This window comes from Rutidosis leptorrhynchoides, chromosome 1, assembly GCF_046630445.1.
Source record: "Rutidosis leptorrhynchoides isolate AG116_Rl617_1_P2 chromosome 1, CSIRO_AGI_Rlap_v1, whole genome shotgun sequence".
In the NCBI taxonomy this organism is placed as follows: domain Eukaryota; kingdom Viridiplantae; phylum Streptophyta; class Magnoliopsida; order Asterales; family Asteraceae; genus Rutidosis; species Rutidosis leptorrhynchoides.
Window position 1 is genome coordinate 343,703,224 of NC_092333.1, and position 22,918 is coordinate 343,726,141.

A 22,918-nucleotide genomic window follows, 5' to 3' on the forward strand; every position below is an offset into this window, starting at 1 on the left:
CTCCCCGATTTGTGGAGGACCGAACCTAGATATCTAAACGACTCTTGTGGGTGCAAGATCTGGTCCCCAATGTTGATAATCCCTCCACCATTTAGTTCATCCTCAGTCCTACTGAATTCGCACCTAAGATATTCTGTCTTTTGTCTGCTGATCCGTAACCCATTTTGTTCTAAGGCCTCCCTCCATTGTTCTAGTCTTCTGTTAAGCTCCTCATTTGATTCTGATACAAGCACGATATCATCGGCAAAAATCAGACACCAAGGGATGTTCTCTTGTATTCCTCGAGACAGCTCGTCGAGAATCAAAGCGAAAAGGAAAGGACTAAGGGCCGATCCCTGGTGCAAGCCTACTTCTATCGGGAAATACTCTGTGTTTCCCACAGGCGTCCTGACACAGGACTTCGCCCCATCATACATATCCATAATAGCTCTAATATATCTACTTGGGATACCCCTAACATCAAGTGTCTTCCAAATCAGCTTTCGCGGTACGCTATCATAGGCCTTTTCTAAGTCTAAGAAGACCATCTCTAGGCCCTTTTGTTTCTCCCTATACTTCTCCATAACGCTTCTTAAAATATGAATTGCCTCCATCGAAGAGCGCCCTGGCATGAAACCAAATTGGTTTTCTGAAACCGTAGTCTCGCGTCGAAGTCTAGTCTCAATCACTCTCTCCCAAAGCTTCATAGTATGACTAAGTAATTTTATGCCTCTATAATTACCGCAGATTTGGGCATCCCCTTTATTTTTGTAAATAGGGATAATCTCGCTGAGTCTCCATTCCGTAGGCATTTTATAACTTCTAAGCGTCTTATTGAAAAGACACGTCAACCACCTGACACCATCCTCGCCCAGGCACCGCCACGCCTCTATTGGGATCTGGTCTGGTCCTACAGCTTTGTTTCTACCCATCTTTCGTAGTGCCGAACTTACTTCTTCCTTCCTGATTCTCCTACAGAAACTGTTGTTCCGGAATTGTCCTATTCCCAAGTCCTGCGGAACTTTTTGGCGCCCAGGTCCTTCACCCACGAAAAGAGTTGAGAAATACCCTTCCCATCTTTTCCTAATTTCTTCTTCCTTCACTAAGGTTTGACCGGCTTCATCCTTGATAAACTTGATGTTATCTATATCCCTCCTCCTACGCTCCCTAGCTTTTGCAATCCTGTAAATATCATTTGCTCCTTCTTTGGAGTCTAGTTTCCTATACAAGTCTTCATACGCTTTATCTTTTGCACGGGCAACGGCCTTCTTAGCTTCTCTGTTGGCTTCTTTATACCTCTCTTCTGCCCTAGTTCTATCTTCACGTGTCCCGTCCCGGCATGTAATGAGCTCCTTAAACCTCTGTTGCTTAAGTGCGACTTTGGTTTGAACCTCATCACTAATCCACCATGATTCTCTATTAGACTTATGTCCTCTCGATGTCCCTACTGCCACACCTAAGGTTTCCTTGGCAACATCCCTAATAGCAGATGCCATCCTATTCCACATCTGATCTGCGTCCACTTGAGTAACGGTATCCATTCCTGCCTCTACTCTTTCCAACACTGAAGTTTTAAAAGTTTCGGCTTTCCCTTCAATCAGATTCTTCCAAAGGATCCTAGGTTGGACGGGTCTCACTCTTTTAGTAACCCGCCTCTGCAGAACCAAGTCCATGACCAATAATCTGTGTTGGGTGGAACAAGTCCAGGTAGTCAGGGCTCTACAGTCTCTGCAAGCTCTAAGGTCCCCTTTGCGAAGCAGCAAATAGTCAATCTGGGTACTATGTCCCCCACTGTGGAAAGTAGCTAGTTGTGCTTCCGTCTTCCTAAAGAAGGAGTTTGCAACAACCAGTTCGTGGGCAACAGCGAATTCGAGAATAGATCGTCCTTCTTCATTCCGAACTCCGTACCCAAAGCCCCCATGGACACCCGTATATCCGTCCGAGATCGTTCCTATATGACCATTAAGGTCTCCCCCAATAACCAATCGATGGTCGGCGGGGCAACTCCTCACAACTTCATCTAACGCTTCCCAAAAGCGAACTTTTTCATCATCTCCTAAACCAGCATGGGGTGCGTAAGCGCAAATGACCATGTAAGTCTCCTCCTGGATAACTACCCTAACCGACATAATCCTATCGCTACACCTATCCACACCCACAATATTATCCTTATAAAGGGGTCCTATAAGGATCCCTACCCCGTTTCTAGCTACTCTAGAACCCGAGAACCACAACCTGTAGTCGTCCACGTCAACCGCCTCTTCACCCCTCCATCTGGTCTCTTGAACACACAATATGTCCACTTTACTCTTACGTAGCGTATTTACAAGTTCACGGGCTTTGCTAGTCAAAGTTCCTACATTCCAACTACCTACTCTAATCCTAACGCGAGTATCTCTACTCCCTCTAGACCTACCCGCCCCTAAACTAATAGGACATGACCTCAAGTAACCATGCGTATGTGACGAGTTAATCTTACCCTATAAACAGCGCACTAAGTAGAAAAGAGTTGCTAAAGACAAAGTAGAAACAACTAGCAAAAACGCTAACGATAGCAAGAGTGCAAAAAAAAAAAAAAAAAAAAAAAAAAAACAAATACCGTAATAAGTAGTAACAGGAATAACAGGATTCCTACAGGTTGAAAATCAAAGCTATTTAACACTAACCTTCTAACCAAACGAGGCAGCTAGTTACAAACAAAGGTAAGTAGTACCCTTAACCCGTTAAAAACAAATACAGGGTAAGTGGGGTCTCAAAATTTTTTTTTTTTAAAGGAATCTATATTATAAATTATAAATAAAGAATAATGCTAAAAAAAAAAAAAAAAAAAAAAAAAAAAAAAAAAAAAAAAAAAAAACAGTAGGTATATGGGAAAAAATTGTAACTAAAAATAATAAGTAGTTATATGTAATGAAGAATCAAATAGAAGTGTAAACAGCACCGTTAGGTGCAAAAAAGGTAGTAGAACAGAAAAGTTAAGGGTCAGAGAAAACAAACACGGCCTTGTAAGAACAAGGGAGTTCCGGCTACCGGCGGCACAGAGGTAGCAGAGCAGAAAGCAAATTAGCGAGGTTTCTGGTTCGCAAGGACTTTTGCTCCAAGCTCGGTAATATTCCCTGCAAAAAAAACCGGAAAAAAAAAAAAAAAAAAAAAAAAAAAAAAGTGACCGGAGTACTATTCCGGCGACCTGACAGGCAGCGCGTGGCGGCGCGTGGAGAGAGGTTTGTCGGCGAAAGTTGTACTCTCAGGTTGGGAAAATTTTTGCGAGATACCCAAAAACACTGTAGCTACTGTAGCGCACTGTAGCTACAATATTTTTTTTTTTTGGAGATAATTTATTTAATCTTCTGATTTTATACAACGACCACCAGTTAATATTCGTCTTTTTACATATATTCAAAAAAAAAGGAAAAAAAAAACATGAACTTATTAATTTTTGGGTCTCTTTTCCATCTACACCAGTATTCCATGTCCACCAACCACCTGCAACCGCCACCATCAGCCACTTTACACCACCATGCACTGCCACCTACCACCGCCGATTTCACGGCCGGCTACGACCGTCACCGTCCACAACTTTCAACAACCATCAAATCTGATCTAAAGAAAAAACATCCAGATCCACACATGAGACAAACTTCCGGAACAAAGGGCAATTTAGTGTTTGATGAAATATATAAACATACCTGAAAACTTAAAAGACACCCAGCATATCAAATACCTCACGAGTCCACCTAATTGTCTGATTTAAGGGGGAAAAAAACGATAAACATATATATTAAATGAACAAAAACAAATCTAAAAATCAACCGATCAATAAACAAATCTGAACATAGGACGGTTTGGTAGTGGTTAGAAAAAACACATACCTGAAAAATCAAGTTTTTGAGTCGGGTTTTTCACGACCGTGGCTCTGATAAATGTCAAGCGCTGGACCTCCTGTTGGAGAACAACTACAATAGCCCAACACACCACGAGAGTGGCGGTGGAAAGCTACTTCCGGCAACAGTTATGATCTCAACAGCCAACGCCGCCGTCGACCTTCACCGTCGGCCAACACCTTACTATTGTAAAAAAAAATCAAAAATAATAATTTTTTTCTTACCTGCATTCTTGAGTACAACTAGCTATTCACATATATATTACAACTAAATATGCACACGGTACAACTAACCATACAAATAGTACAACTCTATTGAGAGTGGGGTGTTAGAAAAACCCAAAAACTAAATCGAGTTCAGGTGGTCGGAACTACTGGAAACCACCGAGTCAACCGCAACCATCGATATAATTTTTTTTGATTTTTTTTTTTTTTATGATTTTAGTGTAAGATATTATAATGGTAGTGAAAATGAGAATGGAAAATTGGGGAAGATCGGTGGAGAGGATAATAAGCTGTTAAAGAAGAGAATACGGAGTACTAAAGATAGGGTAGGATGGATATGTGGATGAAATCAACCCATTTTACTTTATTTATTTTTATTTACACCCCCATTTACGATGAAAATGACAAACTCAACCTCTAAGTTATAAACATTACCACTTTAAATTCTTTTTTTTTAGCTTCAATATGTGTTACACAAAACATTGAACCTACATAAAATTGTAAAGATTTATATTTCGAACATCAATTAAAATAAATTCTTATATTATACTCTATATAAACTTTAGAGTATGTTAATATTACCGGTAACCGTTTTCCTTTTACGTATAATTAACTTATCGTTAACCGATCAAAATCATTCCGCAGCGAAATATGATATCGGGTTGGAAAACTAATTTTTTATCTCACGACCGAAACCACCTATTCGATTAATCGAGAGTAAAGGGGTAAGACAAAGTAGTAAAGTAATTGTTGACCAAATCATGTGGCTACCAAATACGAAGTCCAGTTGGCCGTTGCATCTTCCAACTTTTTTTAATCAAAAAAATACTGCAATATTACGGAGTATAAATCCTTTCATTTTTCATATAGTTTGCTCTCAAAAACATAATAAAAATAAATGTCTATAAATTTATAGTGGGGATAAATGAGTAAATAATCAACGCTAAATGCGTACAACAAATGTTTTGTCAAAACACGTTATTGCAAAAACGTTATGACAAAAACATTAAGAACCGCAGCAACGCGCGGGCTTCCGAATCTAGTGTAATATTAAATCTCAACTTTTGTAAACAATATTTGAAATAAAAAAAAAATACGGAGTAGAATTTCAACAAGATTGACCAACTTGTACATCAAGTTATTATTTATACTTATAATAAAATAATTAATTAATTAAAATTAATTCATTCATAACTAAGTATTTTAATTTATTTTGTTACTCGAGTAATATGTATACATCATATATATATTTCATTTGACGTCTAGGTGTATATATGTGTGACCCAAAGGCTCAAATGAATTTAGCCATATAGTTATATGTTGTACCTTGTGCATTAATCCTACAATTACAAATTTATTAATGGTCTTCCCAAGATAACCTTTAGCAGTTTCCTTCATTTTAGTTGGAACAAAAGCACCGATCCGACTTGGGATACTACTTCTGTCCATTTGTGTCAACCCAAGCATCTCAACTTGGAGCCTTATCAATCTTATATGCAACCATTCCCATTTTTGTCTTGTTCTAGAAATCATCAAATCGTCTACTGATTAAACATTTTGTACACTGCTTGACATTTAGCAGGAGCGCCAACAATCAAATTTCCTTTTTGGTTACACGCCACAACTGATGGTGTAGTGTGTGCTCCTTCAGCATTTTCACTAAATTTAGTGGGATGCATATAAACACCAACACTTTCAGTAGAATCAAAATTTGGTTGTCCAAGAGCGACGAATAAAGAAGCGGATTCAGACGCACAAAAATGAATTCAAACGCAGTATCAATTACACTAAAATTATTACAAGTAAGCCTAACAGTAGGTTCATTATCATTATGCTTAGTACCCAACGCACTTAAAAGTACAACATAACTTTTTAAACTACTGAAACGGTTAGCATGCTGCAAAAAATACCCACTTGATATTTGCTACTAAGAAACTGACGGATATATAATACCCGCACCAACAACATCAGAGGGGTCACCAAGAACATCACCACTACAACTACCTTTATGATAACATAAACAAGTCTAATGCACAATAATACAGTACATTTAACATCAAGAATCATCAAACAACACCAACCAATAAATCATATAGAGACAGCTCCAATAACACAAATCAAAATTAAAACCCTAGACATTTAGTGAGTTTCAAATTAAATACTTTATTACAGACATTGAAACCCTAAATTAGTTATACGTGAGAATTAATAGAATTAAATCATTCAGAACAGAAATTAAAACCCTAGATCAATTTTACAGAATATTTATTAAATTAAGAAACATAAATTACATACTTGATTGACAACAACATGAAGAAGAATTAGTAGTAGACATATGATGGTTAATGATACGCATATCGAATCCGTATCAAATAACTCTTATTCTCATAAGAATTATATATTTTACAAGTAAAAAACAAATTTTAGCATGCTAGAAGGGAGCTGGCTAGAAGCGAGCAGGCCAGGATTTCCGTCCAGGATTTTCCGACCAGGATTTTCCGACCAGGATTTTCCGACCAGGATTTTCTGACCAGGATTTTTCGACCAGGATTTTTCGAGCAGAATCTTCCGACCAGGATCTTCCGTCTAGGATTGACCGTCTAGAATTGGCGAACTACAATCAGGCCGTCTAGGTTTGAAGAAGAATGAAGGCTGCTTTATACGTAAGCCCTTTACCATGAGCACTTGCCACGTCAGCTACTTGTACTTCACTTGTAGTACACTTTGTACTACCACATTTGCCTATAAATAAGGCATTCTACTTCTCAAAGAAGGATCCCCCTCAATCCTTTTACTCACACTCACTACAAGAAGCATGGAGAAAATCTCTTTCTCCCTCTTTATTGTAGTGATCCGAACTTTTCCATGTTTATATATATTAATTGAGATTGATATTTACATGATTAAATGTTTCCAACATGTTAAGCAATCAAACTTGTTAAGACTTGATTAATTGAAATATGTTTCATATAGACAATTGACCACCCAAGTTGACCGGCGATTCACGAACGTTAAAACTTGTAAAAACGACATGACGGTATATATATGGATATACATATGGTTAACATGAGATTATGATAAGTAAGTATCTCCATAAGTATATTAACAATGAGTTATATACATATAAACAAGACTACTAACTTAAGGATTTCGAAACGAGACATATATGTAACGATTATCGTTGTAACGACATTTAAATGTATATATATCATATTAAGATATATTAATATATCATAATATCATGATAATATAATAATTTAACATCTCATTAGATATAATAAACAATGGGTTAACAACATTAATTGAGATCGTTAACTTAAAGGTTTCAAAACAACACTTACATGTAACGACTAACGATGACTTAATGACTCAGTTAAAATGTATATACATGTAGTGTATTTAGATGTATTAAAATACTTTTGGAAGACTTCAAGACATATATCAAAACACTCATACTTAACGAAAATGGTTACAGTTACTTTCCCGTTCTTTTCTTTCATCAGGAATTCTAGTCGTATTCTTACCCGTATTATACACAGCTTCAAAACGTACTTACTATGGGTATATACCAATAGGAACTAGCATGGGATTCCACTCTTGATTATGTCATATATGACTAATCAATTTTAACTTCTACCATGAGCTAGTCAACTAACTAGAACTCCTTTTAACCCCACTCACCACTCACCACTCACCAATTACCACTCATCATTCACTCCATTTCACTTCCAATTCTCTTTCTAATTCTCTCTCAACACACACACACACACACACTATTATGAACGTATTTTTCCAGTAGTTAATCATCATCTTCATCAAAAATCACTTCAAGAATCAAGCTATAATCATCATAGGAAGAACACTTCAAGAACACTTCAAAAATCCCTTCAAGTTTACTAATTTACTTCCAAGCTTTCTAATCCATTTCAAGTAATCATCTAAGATCAAGAAACCTTTGTTATATACAGTAGGTTATCTTTCTTATTCAAGAACTTTCAAGCCATCCAAGATCCTTTGAAGCTAGATCATTTCTTGTCACTTCCAGTAGGTTTACCTACTAAACTTGAGGTAGTAATGATGTTCATAACATCATTCGATTCATATATATAAAACTATCTTATTCGAAGGTTTAAACTCGTAATCACTAGAACATAGTTTAGTTAATTCTAAACTTGTTCGCAAACAAAAGTTAATCCTTCTAACTTGACTTTTAAAATTAACTAAACACATGTTCTATATCTATATGATATGCTAACTTAATGATTTAAAACCTGGAAACACGAAAAACACCGTAAAACCGGATTTACGCCTTCGTAGTAACACCGCGGGCTGTTTTGGGTTAGTTAATTAAAAACTATGATAAACTTTGATTTAAAAGTTGTTATTATGAGAAAATGATTTTTATTATGAACATGAAACTATATCCAAAAATTATGGTTAAACTCAAAGTGGAAGTATGTTTTCTAAAATGGTCATCTAGACGTCGTTCTTTCGACTGAAATGACTACCTTTACAAAAATGACTTGTAACTTATTTTTCCGACTATAAACCTATACTTTTTCTGTTTAGATTCAAAAAATAGAGTTCAATATGAAACCATAGCAATTTGATTCACTCAAAACGGATTTAAAATGAAGAAGTTATGGGTAAAACAAGATTGGATAATTTTTCTCATTTTAGCTACGTGAAAATTGGTAACAAATCTATTCCAACCATAACTTAATCAGCTTGTATTGTATATTATGTAATATTGAGATACCATAGACACGTATACAATGTTTCGACCTATCATGTCGACACATCTATATATATTTCGGAACAACCATAGACACTCTATATGTGAATGTTGGAGTTAGCTATACAGGGTTGAGGTTGATTCCAAAATATATATAGTTTGAGTTGTGATCAATACTGAGATACGTATACACTGGGTCGTGGATTGATTCAAGATAATATTTATCGATTTATTTCTGTACATCTAACTGTGGACAACTAGTTGTAGGTTACTAACGAGGACAGCTGACTTAATAAACTTAAAACATCAAAATATATTAAAAGTATTGTAAATATATTTTGAACATACTTTAATATATATGTATATATTGTTATAGGTTCGTGAATCAACAGTGGCCAAGTCTTACTTCTCGACGAAGTAAAAATTTGTGAAAGTGAGTTATAGTCCCACTTTTAAAATCTAATATTTTTGGGATGAGAATACATGCAGGTTTTATAAATGATTTACAAAATAGACACAAGTACGTGAAACTACATTCTATGGTTGAATAATACTACATACTTTTATTAAGTATGGTAATCTAAGAATTAGGGAACAGACACCCTAATTGACGCGAATCCTAAAGATAGATCTATTGGGCCTAACAAACCCCATCCAAAGTACCGGATGCTTTAGTACTTTGAAATTTATATCATATCCGAAGGGTGTCCCGGAATGACGGGGATATTCTTATATATGCATCTTGTTAATGTCGGTTACCAGGTGTTCACCATATGAATGATTTTTATCTCTATGTATGGGATGTGTATTGAAATATGAAATCTTGTGGTCTATTGTTACGATTTGATATGGTTAAACCTATAACTCACCAACATTTTTGTTGACGTTTAAAGCATGTTTATTCTCAGGTGAATATTAAGAGCTTCCGCTGTTGTATACTAAAATAAGGACAAGATTTGGAGTCCATGTTTGTATGATATTGTGTAAAAACTGCATTCAAGAAACTGATTTCGATGTAACATATTTGTATTGTAAACCATTATGTAATGGTCGTGTGTAAACAGGATATTTTAGATTATCATTATTTGATAATCCATGTAAAGTTTTTTAAACCTTCATTTATAAAATAAAGGTTATGGTTTGTTTTAAAAATGAATGCAGTCTTTGAAAAACGTCTCATATAGAGGTCAAAACCTCGCAACGAAATCAATTAATATGGAACATTTTTAATCAATAAGAACGGGACATTTCAGTTGGTATCCGAGCGTTGGTCTTAGAGAATCAGAATTTTGTATTAGTGTGTCTTATCGAGTTTGTTAGGATGCATTATTGAGTTTGGACTTCGACCGTGTTTACTTGAAAAATGATTGCTTAACAAATTTTGTTCGAAACTATATATTTTTAACATGTGAATATTATGTGATATATTAATCTCTTAACGAGTTTGATATTATGTGATAGATGTCTACCTCTAGAACAAGTCCCATTGACTCACCTAATAATAATGAAGAGTCAAATGTAAATTGGAATGATTCGTGGACTAATTCATAAGTTCCCGAAGAGGAACCGGAAGAAGAGTCGGAACCAGAAGAAGAATCGGAACCGGAAGAAGAATCGGAACCGGATGAAGAAATAGAACCGGTGGGGGAAATAATAAAACGGTTAAGTAAAAGAAAATCCTCAACCAACCGACCAAGGTTAATTATGGTCAATGGTGTTTCCGCTAAGGAAGCAAAATATTGGGAGGATTACCAATTCTCCGATGAATCGGATTCTGACGAGAATTCCGATGATGTTATAGAAATTACCCCAACTGAATTTAAAAAGGCAAAAGAAAATAATAAGGGAAAGGGCATAAAAATAGAGAAATCTAATTCTAACCCCGATGAACTTTATATGTATCGTCAACCCCCGAAGTCCTTAAGTTGTAACAATGACCCGGGAACCTCTAAACCACCAGGTTTTTCTAACCCAATGTGGAAAACGACAGCTCGTATTAGGGGAATATCATATATCCCTAGAAACTTGGCAAAACGAACCAAAACCGAAGAAGAAGAAACAAGCGAGTCGGAATAAGATAGTTGTATTCGTGTGGTGTAATATATGTAATATAGTGTGCTTATGCTTTATGATATATGTAAAAATTGCTTGTATTAATAAGTATTTTTTTTATGAATCTAACTCTTGTCTATTTTACAGTATAAAAACACAAAATGGATAGACAACCCAATATTTTAAGAGACCTACCCGGAGACATGATTGATGAAATCTTGTCTAGAGTCGGTCAGAATTCTTCGGCACAACTATTTAAGGCGAGATCAGTTTGTAAGACATTCGAAGAACGTTCCAAGAATGCCTTGGTTTATAAAAGGCTTTCGTTCGAAAGATGGGGGATATCACATTGGGAAATCCATAAGTTACGATGTGTTTACTTTGACGCATATATTGCGGGGAACCCAAATGCTATTTTACGCAATGGGTTAAGAAATTATTTTGACTCAATATATCCGAATATTAGACATCGTGATTTAGAAAAAGCGGCTAACATGCAACATAAAGAAGCATGTTATGCTTACGGATTAGTAATGTTCGCTTCTCACCAAAGTGAGAACAAGAACATCGGCCTACAACTATTAAACAAAACGTTCCCACAAGTGACGGAGTCGGTAATTGGGGTAAGAAATGAGGTTTTTAGATTGTTACGGGACTGTTGGACATTACGTAACCCTCATCCCTTTGACGACGTTACAACACGCTGTCTTATCAATGGCCATAACGGTTATGTTCCACAAGACCAAGGATGGGAAGTAGTCCTAGTAAAACCAGAATGCATGACTTGTTTCTGGACTTATGAATTACGTGTCTTTATTGCCTTTGCTGAACGACTTGTGTACTAGCTAGAATTATCTTCACAACTATCTTGTATCAAAGTTATTGTGTGCTATATTTCATGCTTTATGTAAAATAAGCGGTATTGTAAGTTTGTAAAATATTGTATAAAAGTTTGAACGCGAAATATTATTATAATCAGTTTTTCATATAGAATTGTAGTAGTTGAATTGTATATTAGCTACTAAGTATGAACTTAACGGGTCGGTACTACCCGAATTTAAACTTATAAAACGCTAATATGAAGAAAAAGCTTTTATAAATGAGTTCATATTATGCTACGAAATGCTATTAACTACTCTTAATATTCTGTATGATTAACTTGTTCCATTTGACTATTGTGAAATAAATGGCACCGACTACTCGACACACCGTGAATATGAATGAAGAGGAATTCCGTACTTTTCTAGCTTCAAACATAGCCGCAGTACAGGCTGCGCTACATACCAACAATAACCTTGGATCTAGCAGTACAGGAAATCGTGTAGGATGCACCTACAAAGAATTCACTGCCTGCAAACCTTTGGAATTTGATGGAACCGAAGGACCGATCGGATTGAAACGGTGGACCGAGAAGGTCGAATCGGTGTTTGCCATAAGTAAGTGTACTAAAGAGGACAAAGTAAAGTACGCTACGCATACCTTCACAGGTTCTGCGTTAACATGGTGGAATACCTATCTAGAGCAAGCGGGACAAGACGATGCGTACGCACTACCGTGGTCAGCATTCAAGCACTTGATGAACGAGAAGTACCGTCCCAGAACCGAGGTCAATAAGCTCAAGACAGAACTTAGAGGGTTACGAACCCAAGGATTTGATATTACCACGTACGAAAGACGATTCATAGAATTGTGCCTATTGTGTCCGGGAGCATTCGAAGATGAGGAAGAGAAGATCGATGCGTTTGTGAAAGGATTACCGGAAAGAATCCAAGAAGATATAAGTTCACACGAGCCCACCTCCATACAACAGGCATGTAGAATGGCTCACAAACTAGTGAACTAGATTGAAGAAAGAATTAAAGAATAGACTGCTGAAGAGGCCAATGTGAAGCAAGTCAAAAGAAAGTGGGAGGAAAACGGTGATAAGAATCACCAATACAACAACAACAGCAATTACAACAATAATCGCAACAAATATCCCAACAATCGCAACATCAATCGCAACTACAACAAACGGCCCAACAACAACAACAACAACAATAACAACAACAACTACAACAATCATCCCAACAACAATAATAACTGCAACAACAACAACAACAATCAGAAGCAGCTATGCCAAAGGTGTGAAAAGTATCACTCGGGGTTCTGCACCAAATTTTGCAACAAGTGTAAAAGAAACGGTCATAGCGCGGCGAAGTGTGAGGTCTACGGACCAGTGGTTAATAGAACGAAAGGAACAAATGGTGTCGGAACGAGTAATGGCGGAGCAAGTAGTGTCGGAGCAAGTTATGCCAATGTAGTTTGTTATAAATGTGGAAAACCGGGCCACATTATTAGAAATTGCCCGAACCAGGAGAACACGAATGGACAAGGCCGCGGAAGAGTTTTCAATATTAATGCGGCAGAGGCACAGGAAGACCCGGAGCTTGTTACGGGTACGTTTCTTATTGACAATAAATCTTCTTACGTTTTATTTGATTCGGGTGCGGATAGAAGCTATATGAGTAGAGATTTTTGTGCTAAATTAAGTTGTCCACTGACGCCTTTGGATAGTAAATTTTTACTAGAATTTGCAAATGGTAAATTAATTTCAGCAGATAATATATGTCGGAATCGAGAAATTAAACTGGTTAGCGAAACATTTAAGATTGACTTGATACCAGTAGAGTTAGGGAGTTTTGATGTGATAATCGGTATGGACTGGTTGAAAGAAGTGAAAACAGAGATCGTTTGTTACAAAAATGCAATTCGCATTATACGAGAAAAAGGAAAACCCTTAATGGTGTACGGAGAAAAGGGCAACACGAAGCTACATCTTATTAGTAATTTGAAGGCACAAAAACTAATAAGAAAAGGTTGCTATGCTTTTCTAGCACACGTCGAGAAAGTACAAACTGAAGAAAAGAGCATCAATGATGTTCCCGTCGCAAAAGAATTTCCCGATGTATTTCCGAAAGAATTACCGGGATTACCCCCACATCGATCCGTTGAATTTCAAATAGATCTTGTACCAGGAGCTGCACCAATAGCTCGTGCTCCTTACAGACTCGCACCCAGCGAGATGAAAGAACTGCAAAGCCAATTACAAGAACTTTTAGAGCATGGTTTCATTCGACCAAGCACATCACCGTGGGGAGCTCCTGTTTTGTTTGTCAAGAAGAAAGATGGTACATTCAGGTTGTGTATCGACTACCGAGAGTTGAACAAACTTACCATCAAGAACCGCTACCCACTACCGAGAATCGACGACTTATTTGATCAACTACAAGGCTCGTCTGTTTATTCAAAGATTGACTTACGTTCCGGGTATCATCAAATGCGGGTGAAAGAAGATGATATTCCAAATACTGCTTTCAGAACACGTTACGGTCATTACGAGTTTATGGTCATGCCATTTGGTTTAACTAATGCACCAGCTGTGTTCATGGACCTTATGAACCGAGTGTGTGGACCATACCTTGACAAGTTTGTCATTGTTTTCATTGATGACATACTTATTTACTCAAAGAATGACCAAGAACACGGTGAACATTTGAGAAAGGTGTTAGAAGTATTGAGGAAGGAAGAATTGTACGCTAAATTTTCAAAGTGTGCATTTTGGTTAGAAGAAGTTCAATTCCTCGGTCACATAGTGAACAAAAAAGGTATTAAGGTGGATCCGGCAAAGATAGAAATTGTTGAAAAGTGGGAAACCCCGAAAACTCCGAAACACATACGCCAGTTTTTAGGACTAGCTGGTTACTACAGAAGGTTCATCCAAGACTTTTCCAGAATAGCAAAACTCTTGACTGCATTAACGCATAAAGGGAAGAAATTTGAATGGAAGGATGAACAAGAGAAAGCGTTTCAGTTATTGAAGAAAAAGCTAACTACAGCACCTATATTGTCATTGCCTGAAGGGAATGATGATTTTGTGATTTATTGTGACGCATCAAAGCAAGGTCTCGGTTGTGTATTAATACAACGAACGAAGGTGATTGCTTATGCGTCTAGACAATTGAAGATTCACGAGCAAAATTATACGACGCATGATTTGGAATTAGGCGCGGTTGTTTTTGCATTAAAGACTTGGAGGCACTACTTATATGGGGTCAAAAGTATTATATATACCGACCACAAAAGTCTTCAACACATATTTAATCAGAAACAACTGAATATGAGGCAGCGTAGGTGGATTGAATTGTTGAATGATTACGACTTTGAGATTCGTTACCACCCGGGGAAGGCAAATGTGGTAGCCGATGCCTTGAGCAGGAAGGACAGAGAACCCATTCGAGTAAAATCTATGAATATAATGATTCATAATAACCTTACTACTCAAATAAAGGAGGCGCAACAAGGAGTTTTAAAAGAAGGAAATTTAAAGGATGAAATACCCAAAGGATCGGAGCAGCATCTTAATATTCGGGAAGGCGGAATCTGGTATAGGGCTGAAAGGATTTGGGTACCAAAATTTGGAGATATGAGAGAAATGGTACTTAGAGAAGCTCATAAAACCAGATACTCAATACATCCTGGAACGGGGAAGATGTACAAGGATCTCAAGAAACATTTTTGGTGGCCGAGTATGAAAGCTGATGTTGCTAAATACGTAGGAGAATGTTTGACGTGTTCTAAGGTCAAAGCTGAGCATCAGAAACCATCAGGTCTACTTCAACAACCCGAAATCCCAGAATGGAAATGGGAAAACATTACCATGGATTTCATCACTAAATTTCCAAGGACTGCAAGTGGTTTTGATACTATTTAGGTAATAGTTGATCGTCTCACCAAATCAGCACACTTCCTGCCAATAAGAGAAGATGACAAGATGGAGAAGTTAGCACGACTGTATTTGAAGGAAGTCGTCTCCAGACATGGAATACCAATCTCTATTATCTCTGATAGGGATGGCAGATTTATTTCAAGATTCTGGCAGACATTACAGCAAGCATTATGAACTCGTCTAGACATGAGTACTGCCTATCATCCACAAACTAATGGGCAGAGCGAAAGGACGATACAAACGCTTGAAGACATGCTACGAGCATGTGTTATTGATTTCGGAAACAGTTGGGATCGACATCTACCGTTAGCAGAATTTTCCTACAACAACATCTACCATTCAAGCATTGAGATGGCGCCGTTTGAAGCACTTTATGGTAGAAAGTGCAGGTCTCCGATTTGTTGGAGTGAAGTGGGGGATAGACAGATTACGGGTTCGGAGATTATACAAGAAACTACCGAGAAGATCATCCAAATTCAACAACGGTTGAAAACCGCCCAAAGTCGACAAAAGAGCTACGCTGACATTAAAAGAAAAGATATAGAATTTGAAATTGGAGAGATGGTCATGCTTAAAGTTGCACCTTGGAAAGGCGTTGTTCGATTTGGTAAACGAGGGAAATTAAATCCAAGGTATATTGGACCATTCAAGATTATTGATCGTGTCGGACCAGTAGCTTACAGACTTGAGTTACCTCAACAACTTGCGGCTGTACATAACACTTTACACGTCTCGAATTTGAAGAAATGTTTTGCTAAAGAAGATCTCACTATTCCGTTAGATGAAATCCAAATCAACGAAAAACTCCAATTCATCGAAGAACCCGTCGAAATAATGGATCGTGAGGTTAAAAGACTTAAGCAAAACAAGATACCAATTGTTAAGGTTCGATGGAATGCTCGTAGAGGACCCGAGTTCACCTGGGAGCGTGAAGATCAGATGAAGAAGAAATACCCACATCTATTTCCAGAAGATTCGTCAATACCTTCAACAGCTTAAAATTTCGGGACGAAATTTATTTAACGGGTACGTACTGTAGTGACCCGAACTTTTCCATGTTTATATATATTAATTGAGATTGATATTTACATGATTAAATGTTTCCAACATGTTAAGCAATCAAACTTGTTAAGACTTGATTAATTGAAATATGTTTCATATAGACAATTGACCACCCAAGTTGACCGGCGATTCACGAACGTTAAAACTTGTAAAAATGACATGACGATATATATATGGATATACATATGGTTAACATGAGATTATGATAAGTAAGTACCTCCATAAGTATATTAACAATGAGTTATATACATATAAACAAGACTACTAACTTAAGGATTTCGAAACGAGACATATATGTAACGATTATCGTTGTAACGACATTTAAATGTATATATATCATATTAAGATATATTAATATATCATAATATCATGATAATATAATAATTTAACATCTCATTAGATATAATAAACAATGGTTTAACAACATTAATTGAGATCGTTAACTTAAAGGTTTCAAAACAACACTTACATGTAACGACTAACGATGACTTAACGACTCAGTTAAAATGTATATACATGTAGTGTATTTAGATGTATTAAAATACTTTTTAAAGACTTCAAGACATATATCAAAACACTCATACTTAACGAAAATGGTTACAGTTACTTTCCCATTCTTTTCTTTCATCAAGTATTCTAGTCGTATTCTTACCCGTATTATACACAGCTTCAAAACGTACTTACTATGGGTATATACCAATAGGAACTAGCATGGGATTCCACTCTTGATTATGTCATATATGACTAATCAATTTTAACTTCTACCATGAGCTAGTAAACTAACTAGAACTCCTTTTAACCCCACTCACCACTCACCACTCACCAATTACCACTCATCATTCACTCCATTTCACTTCCAATTCTCTTTCTAATTCTCTCTCAACACACACACACACTATTATGAACGTATTTTTTCAGTAGTTAATCATCATCTTCATCAAAAATCACTTCAAGAATCAAGCTATAATCATCATAGGAAGAACACTTCAAGAACACTTCAAAAATCCCTTCAAGTTTACTAATTTACTTCCAATCTTTCTAATCCATTCCAAGTAATCATCTAAGATCAAGAAACCTTTGTTATATACAGTAGGTTATCTTTCTTATTCAAGAACTTTCAAGCCATCCAAGATCCTTTGAAGCTAGATCATATCTTGTCACTTCCAGTAGGTTTACCTACTAAAGTTGAGGTAGTAATGATGTTCATAACATTATTCGATTCATATATATAAAACTATCTTATTCGAAGGTTTAAACTCGTAATCACTAGAACATAGTTTAGTTAATTCTAAACTTGTTCGCAAACAAAAGTTAATCCTTCTAACTTGACTTTTAAAATTAACTAAACACATGTTCTATATCTATATGATATGCTAACTTAATGATTTAAAACCTGGAAACACGAAAAACACCGTAAAACCGGATTTACGCCGTCGTAGTAACACCGCGGTCTGTTTTGGGTTAGTTAATTAAAAACTATGATAAACTTTGATTTAAAAGTTGTTATTCTGAGAAAATGATTTTTATTATGAACATGAAACTATATCCAAAAATTATGGTTAAACTCAAAGTGGAAGTATGTTTTCTAAAATGGTCATCTAGACGTCGTTCTTTCGACTGAAATGACTACCTTTACAAAAACGACTTGTAACTTATTTTTCCGACTATAAACCTATACTTTTTCTGTTTAGATTCATAAAATAGAGTTCAATATGAAACCATAGCAATTTGATTCACTCAAAACGGATTTAAAATGAAGAAGTTATGGGTAAAACAAGATTGGATAATTTTTCTCATTTTAGCTACGTGAAAATTGGTAACAAATCTATTCCAACCATAACTTAATCAACTTGTATTGTATATTATGTAATCTTGAGATACCATAGACACGTATACAATGTTTCGACCTATCATGTCGACACATCTATATATATTTCGGAACAACCATAGACACTCTATATGTGAATGTTGGAGTTAGCTATACAGGGTTGAGGTTGATTCCAAAATATATATAGTTTGAGTTGTGATCAATACTGAGATACGTATACACTGGGTCGTGGATTGATTCAAGATAATATTTATCGATTTATTTCTGTACATCTAACTGTGGATAACTAGTTGTAGGTTACTAACGAGGACAGCTGACTTAATAAACTTAAAACATCAAAATATATTAAAAGTGTTGTAAATATATTTTGAACATACTTTAATATATATGTATATATTGTTATAGGTTCGTGAATCAACAGTGGCCAAGTCTTACTTCTCGACGAAGTAAAAATCTGTGAAAGTGAGTTATAGTCCCACTTTTAAAATCTAATATTTTTGGGATGAGAATACATGCAGGTTTTATAAATGATTTACAAAATAGACACAAGTACGTGAAACTACATTCTATGGTTGAATTATCGAAATCGAATATGCCCCTTTTTATTAAGTCTGGTAATCTAAGAGTTAGGGAACAGACACCCTAATTGACGCGAATCCTAAAGATAGATCTATTGGGCCTAACAAACCCCATCCAAAGTACCGGATGCTTTAGTACTTCAAAATTTATATCATATCCGAAGGGTGTCCCGGAATGATGGGGATATTCTTATATATGCATCTTGTTAATGTCGGTTACCAGGTGTTCACCATATGAATGATTTTTATCTCTATGTATGGGATGTGTATTGAAATATGAAATCTTGTGGTCTATTGTTACGATTTGATATGGTTAAACCTATAACTCACCAACATTTTTGTTGACGTTTAAAGCATGTTTATTCTCAGGTGAATATTAAAAGCTTCTGCTGTTGCATACTAAAATAAGGACAAGATTTGGAGTCCATGTTTGTATGATATTGTGTAAAAACTGCATTCAAGAAACTGATTTCGATGTAACATATTTGTATTGTAAATCATTATGTAATGGTCGTGTGTAAACAGGATATTTTAGATTATCATTATTTGATAATCCACGTAAAGTTTTTTAAACCTTCATTTATAAAATAAAGGTTATGGTTTGTTTTAAAAATGAATGCAGTCTTTGAAAAACTTCTCATATAGAGGTCAAAACCTCGCAACGAAATCAATTAATATGGAACGTTTTTAATCAATAAGAACGGGACATTTCATTTATCGTCTTCATCGAGGAGAGATCTACTTTCTCTCTCTTGATTATCCACATGAAGCTTGAAGAGATCTACTTTCTCTCTCTTCATTACCCTCATCAAAGAAGAGATCTACTTTTTCTCACTACATTCTTAGATACTAATTATTCAATCTAATTGAGTAGATTAGTCCATCCATTATTTGACGCCCTCGGAATCCAAATTTCGAACGAGGTTTGCACAATTATTGGAGATTAAACAATGGATAAATCATATTTTCCCCAAATTAGCAGTCAAACTAAGACTCAACGGTTTTATGTTTGATCAACGGTGAACATTAATGCGATTTTAAAATCCTAATCGTGTTCGTTGCAGCCGATTCCATTGTATATCATAGAATCTTTATCACACCCCCAATTAGGGCCTGGGTGAATGTGAAATTAATATCAAATAAACCAACATATTATAATATACGAGAACAATACTAAATGATAAGAATAAACTTTATTGAGTACGCAGCGAAAAAATGAATGTCGTTACAATAATGGAAATTACGATAAAGTAATTGTTTTAAATGCAAGAATAATAAATGCAATATCTCTTGATCCTAAGTCCAAGTAGCATCACATAAGCAGTAAGTAATCAAGCTTGATCAATCGGCACCTGAGACAAACATGCTAAAGTGTCAACCAAAAAAGGTTGAGTGACGTTCATAGGTTTAAAAAAATGTTTGACCGTTGTTTTAGACCACAAGATTTAGTTTATAAAGTTGATCTCGCAGATCAAAAAGTTATGCCAGTTCGTGATATTTAGACTAAACGTTCAAAGTTTTCCCCAATGACAAGTTGTGTCTGTCCTTGTCGGTTTAATTTCATTATTAAGTAATACAATGACTTGGTCAAATGTATCGGGAACGTTACTCCCGATAGGCCTACCCCCAATAATTAAGTATGTATTCAACGAGCAATTAAAAATATCACTGTAGGGACTTAGTCAGACATAGCCGGGTATAGCATAGTTTAACAGTTGGTACTTGTGTCTAAATTGTAAATAGTAAAAGCAGCATGTGTCTCACCCCAAAAAGTTAAATAAGTTATGCACAAAGTAAAGTGGGGCTATGAAGTTCACCTTAGTAAGTAGAGAGAGATGGTTATTCCTCGTAATAGAAAGTTTGAATGAACGAGCAGAAAGTCAACCTAAGGACATTTAAGAGTAGTTCAGTGTTTTGCCCAAGTTTAAGTTAAGTATGAAAGTGTTTTAAGTATAGTTCGTTTTACTAAGTTTCCCTTCCTAGTAAATTTCCATTTTTAGTAAGTTTATAATTAGAAAGTTTCTATTTTAAAAGTGTTTCAATTTTAGGATATTTGCCATATTAGATATACTTCCAATCACCCATTTCCCTTCGAATGGCCATTTCAGGTCTAGGGGCTTGAGCTATAGGATCCTTTAAATCGGATAATCCAAACCCTTCCTCCTAGAGTTTCGTAGAAACCATTCGTCAAGAAAGTTCGAAGATCTATATATATCCAATATATATCCCAAAACGTTTATATGTGTTATAATATAAGTAGTAGGTTATAAGTGTTTGTAATAGTAATAGTGTATAAATATTATATAGTAGTAATAATAGTATTAGGATTTCATTAATTAATTAGGTTTAATTAATTAAACTATTTAATGATTAAGGATTTGTAATAAATGTTTAGGTTTAAGGTTTAGTGTAGTAATGATTAGGTAATGATTAGGATTTTAATTAATTAAAGTAGTATTAGGGTTTTAGGGTTTTAATTAATGTCTTAGGGTTTAGTAAATTAGGGTTTAGTATATTTATATATATATAATTCGTGTATATGTATATATATATAGTATTTTTTTTAAACCGTATATGTATGTATGTATATATAAAATATTTTTTTACATGTATATATATATGTATCGATTTGTGTATATGTATATATGTATTGATTTTGTTTCCTTAATTAAACACAAACAAATCTTTATCTAATCTCCTAGAGTTTAAAGATCAAAACTGTGATGCCCCGTACAAAACCATCGTGTACGAATCACCAACAACAGGATCATTACAAGGTCAAACACTATATGCTATTTCAAAATTCATTTGCATTCATGATAAAAGGTGATGTCTTAACCAACATCAATGTTTAACAACCAAAGTATGCTTCAATGAATAGAAGCAAGGATAATAGTATGTGACCCATAGGTCGTTACAAATCATAGTTTCAAAAGTAATAATGTTTATGAATGCAAGATAAACGTTCATGCAGTGACATCTCTAAAGCAGCGGGTGTCTACAGTAAGACTAGTACACAGCAGAAGCTAGCAACCATAAGCACCTGAGAAAAACATGCTTAAAAACGTCAACACAAAGGTTGGTGAGCTATAGTTTAAGTATAACAGTAATGTAAGGTAGGCCACGGGATTTCAGTGCTATAAAGAGCGTTTCAAAACAGTATGATAAAGTATATGTTTAACCATGGGAACTTGGTAACTAACTTAACGTTTATAACCCCCTGAAAGTACACTTGGCAAGTGCGTATGTATACGAAGTATTAAACACCCGTTAAATGCTAGGGATACTAGCCCGAGTGGGGATGTCAAACCCTATGGATCCATATCTAAGATTCGCGTTCACCGGTTCAAAAACCAATGACTAAACGTTACCGAGCTAAAGAGAATGTTTATGCCGTTGTATAACCCACACATATATAAAGTTTAAGTACTCGTGCCTAGTATGTAAAATATAAAATGTGCATGTATTCTCAGTTCCCAAAATAGTTAAAGTAAAAAGGGAATGCTATAACTCACAGTGGTAAAGTAGTGGTAAAGTCGAGTAGAGAAGTAAGCAAGTACGTAGGTCCGGAAAGTCCTCAACCTAAGTCAAATATTACTAAGTCAGTAAATTGTCCCAATAGGCTTAAAAGTATGTAAATAAGGTCTTAAGGGTCATCATCATTCATCATCAAACAAAAGGTGTAAAATAAGTTTTGTTCTAGAAAAGAGTTTAAAACAAAGGCTGACTTCGGTCAGTCGTCACGGCCTTTATACCTACTAAAATAAGGTGAGACCAGTGGCCATGGCTCCGTATATGAGTCCTTTAACTG

At 35.7% G+C, this 22,918-nt stretch overlaps 1 protein-coding gene across 1 annotated transcript; it reads right to left on the bottom strand.

Moving 5' to 3' along the window:
• Positions 1-321: 321 nt before the first annotated feature.
• Positions 322-5,533, bottom strand: LOC139899757 (uncharacterized). Its single transcript, XM_071882597.1, has 5 exons — positions 5,411-5,533; positions 3,010-3,095; positions 2,579-2,645; positions 933-2,459; positions 322-387 (listed from the first exon to the last, which is right to left on the bottom strand). Exons 1-5 carry the CDS (start codon positions 5,531-5,533, stop codon positions 322-324), a joined length of 1,869 nt encoding a protein of 622 aa, XP_071738698.1.
• Positions 5,534-22,918: the final 17,385 nt, after the last annotated feature.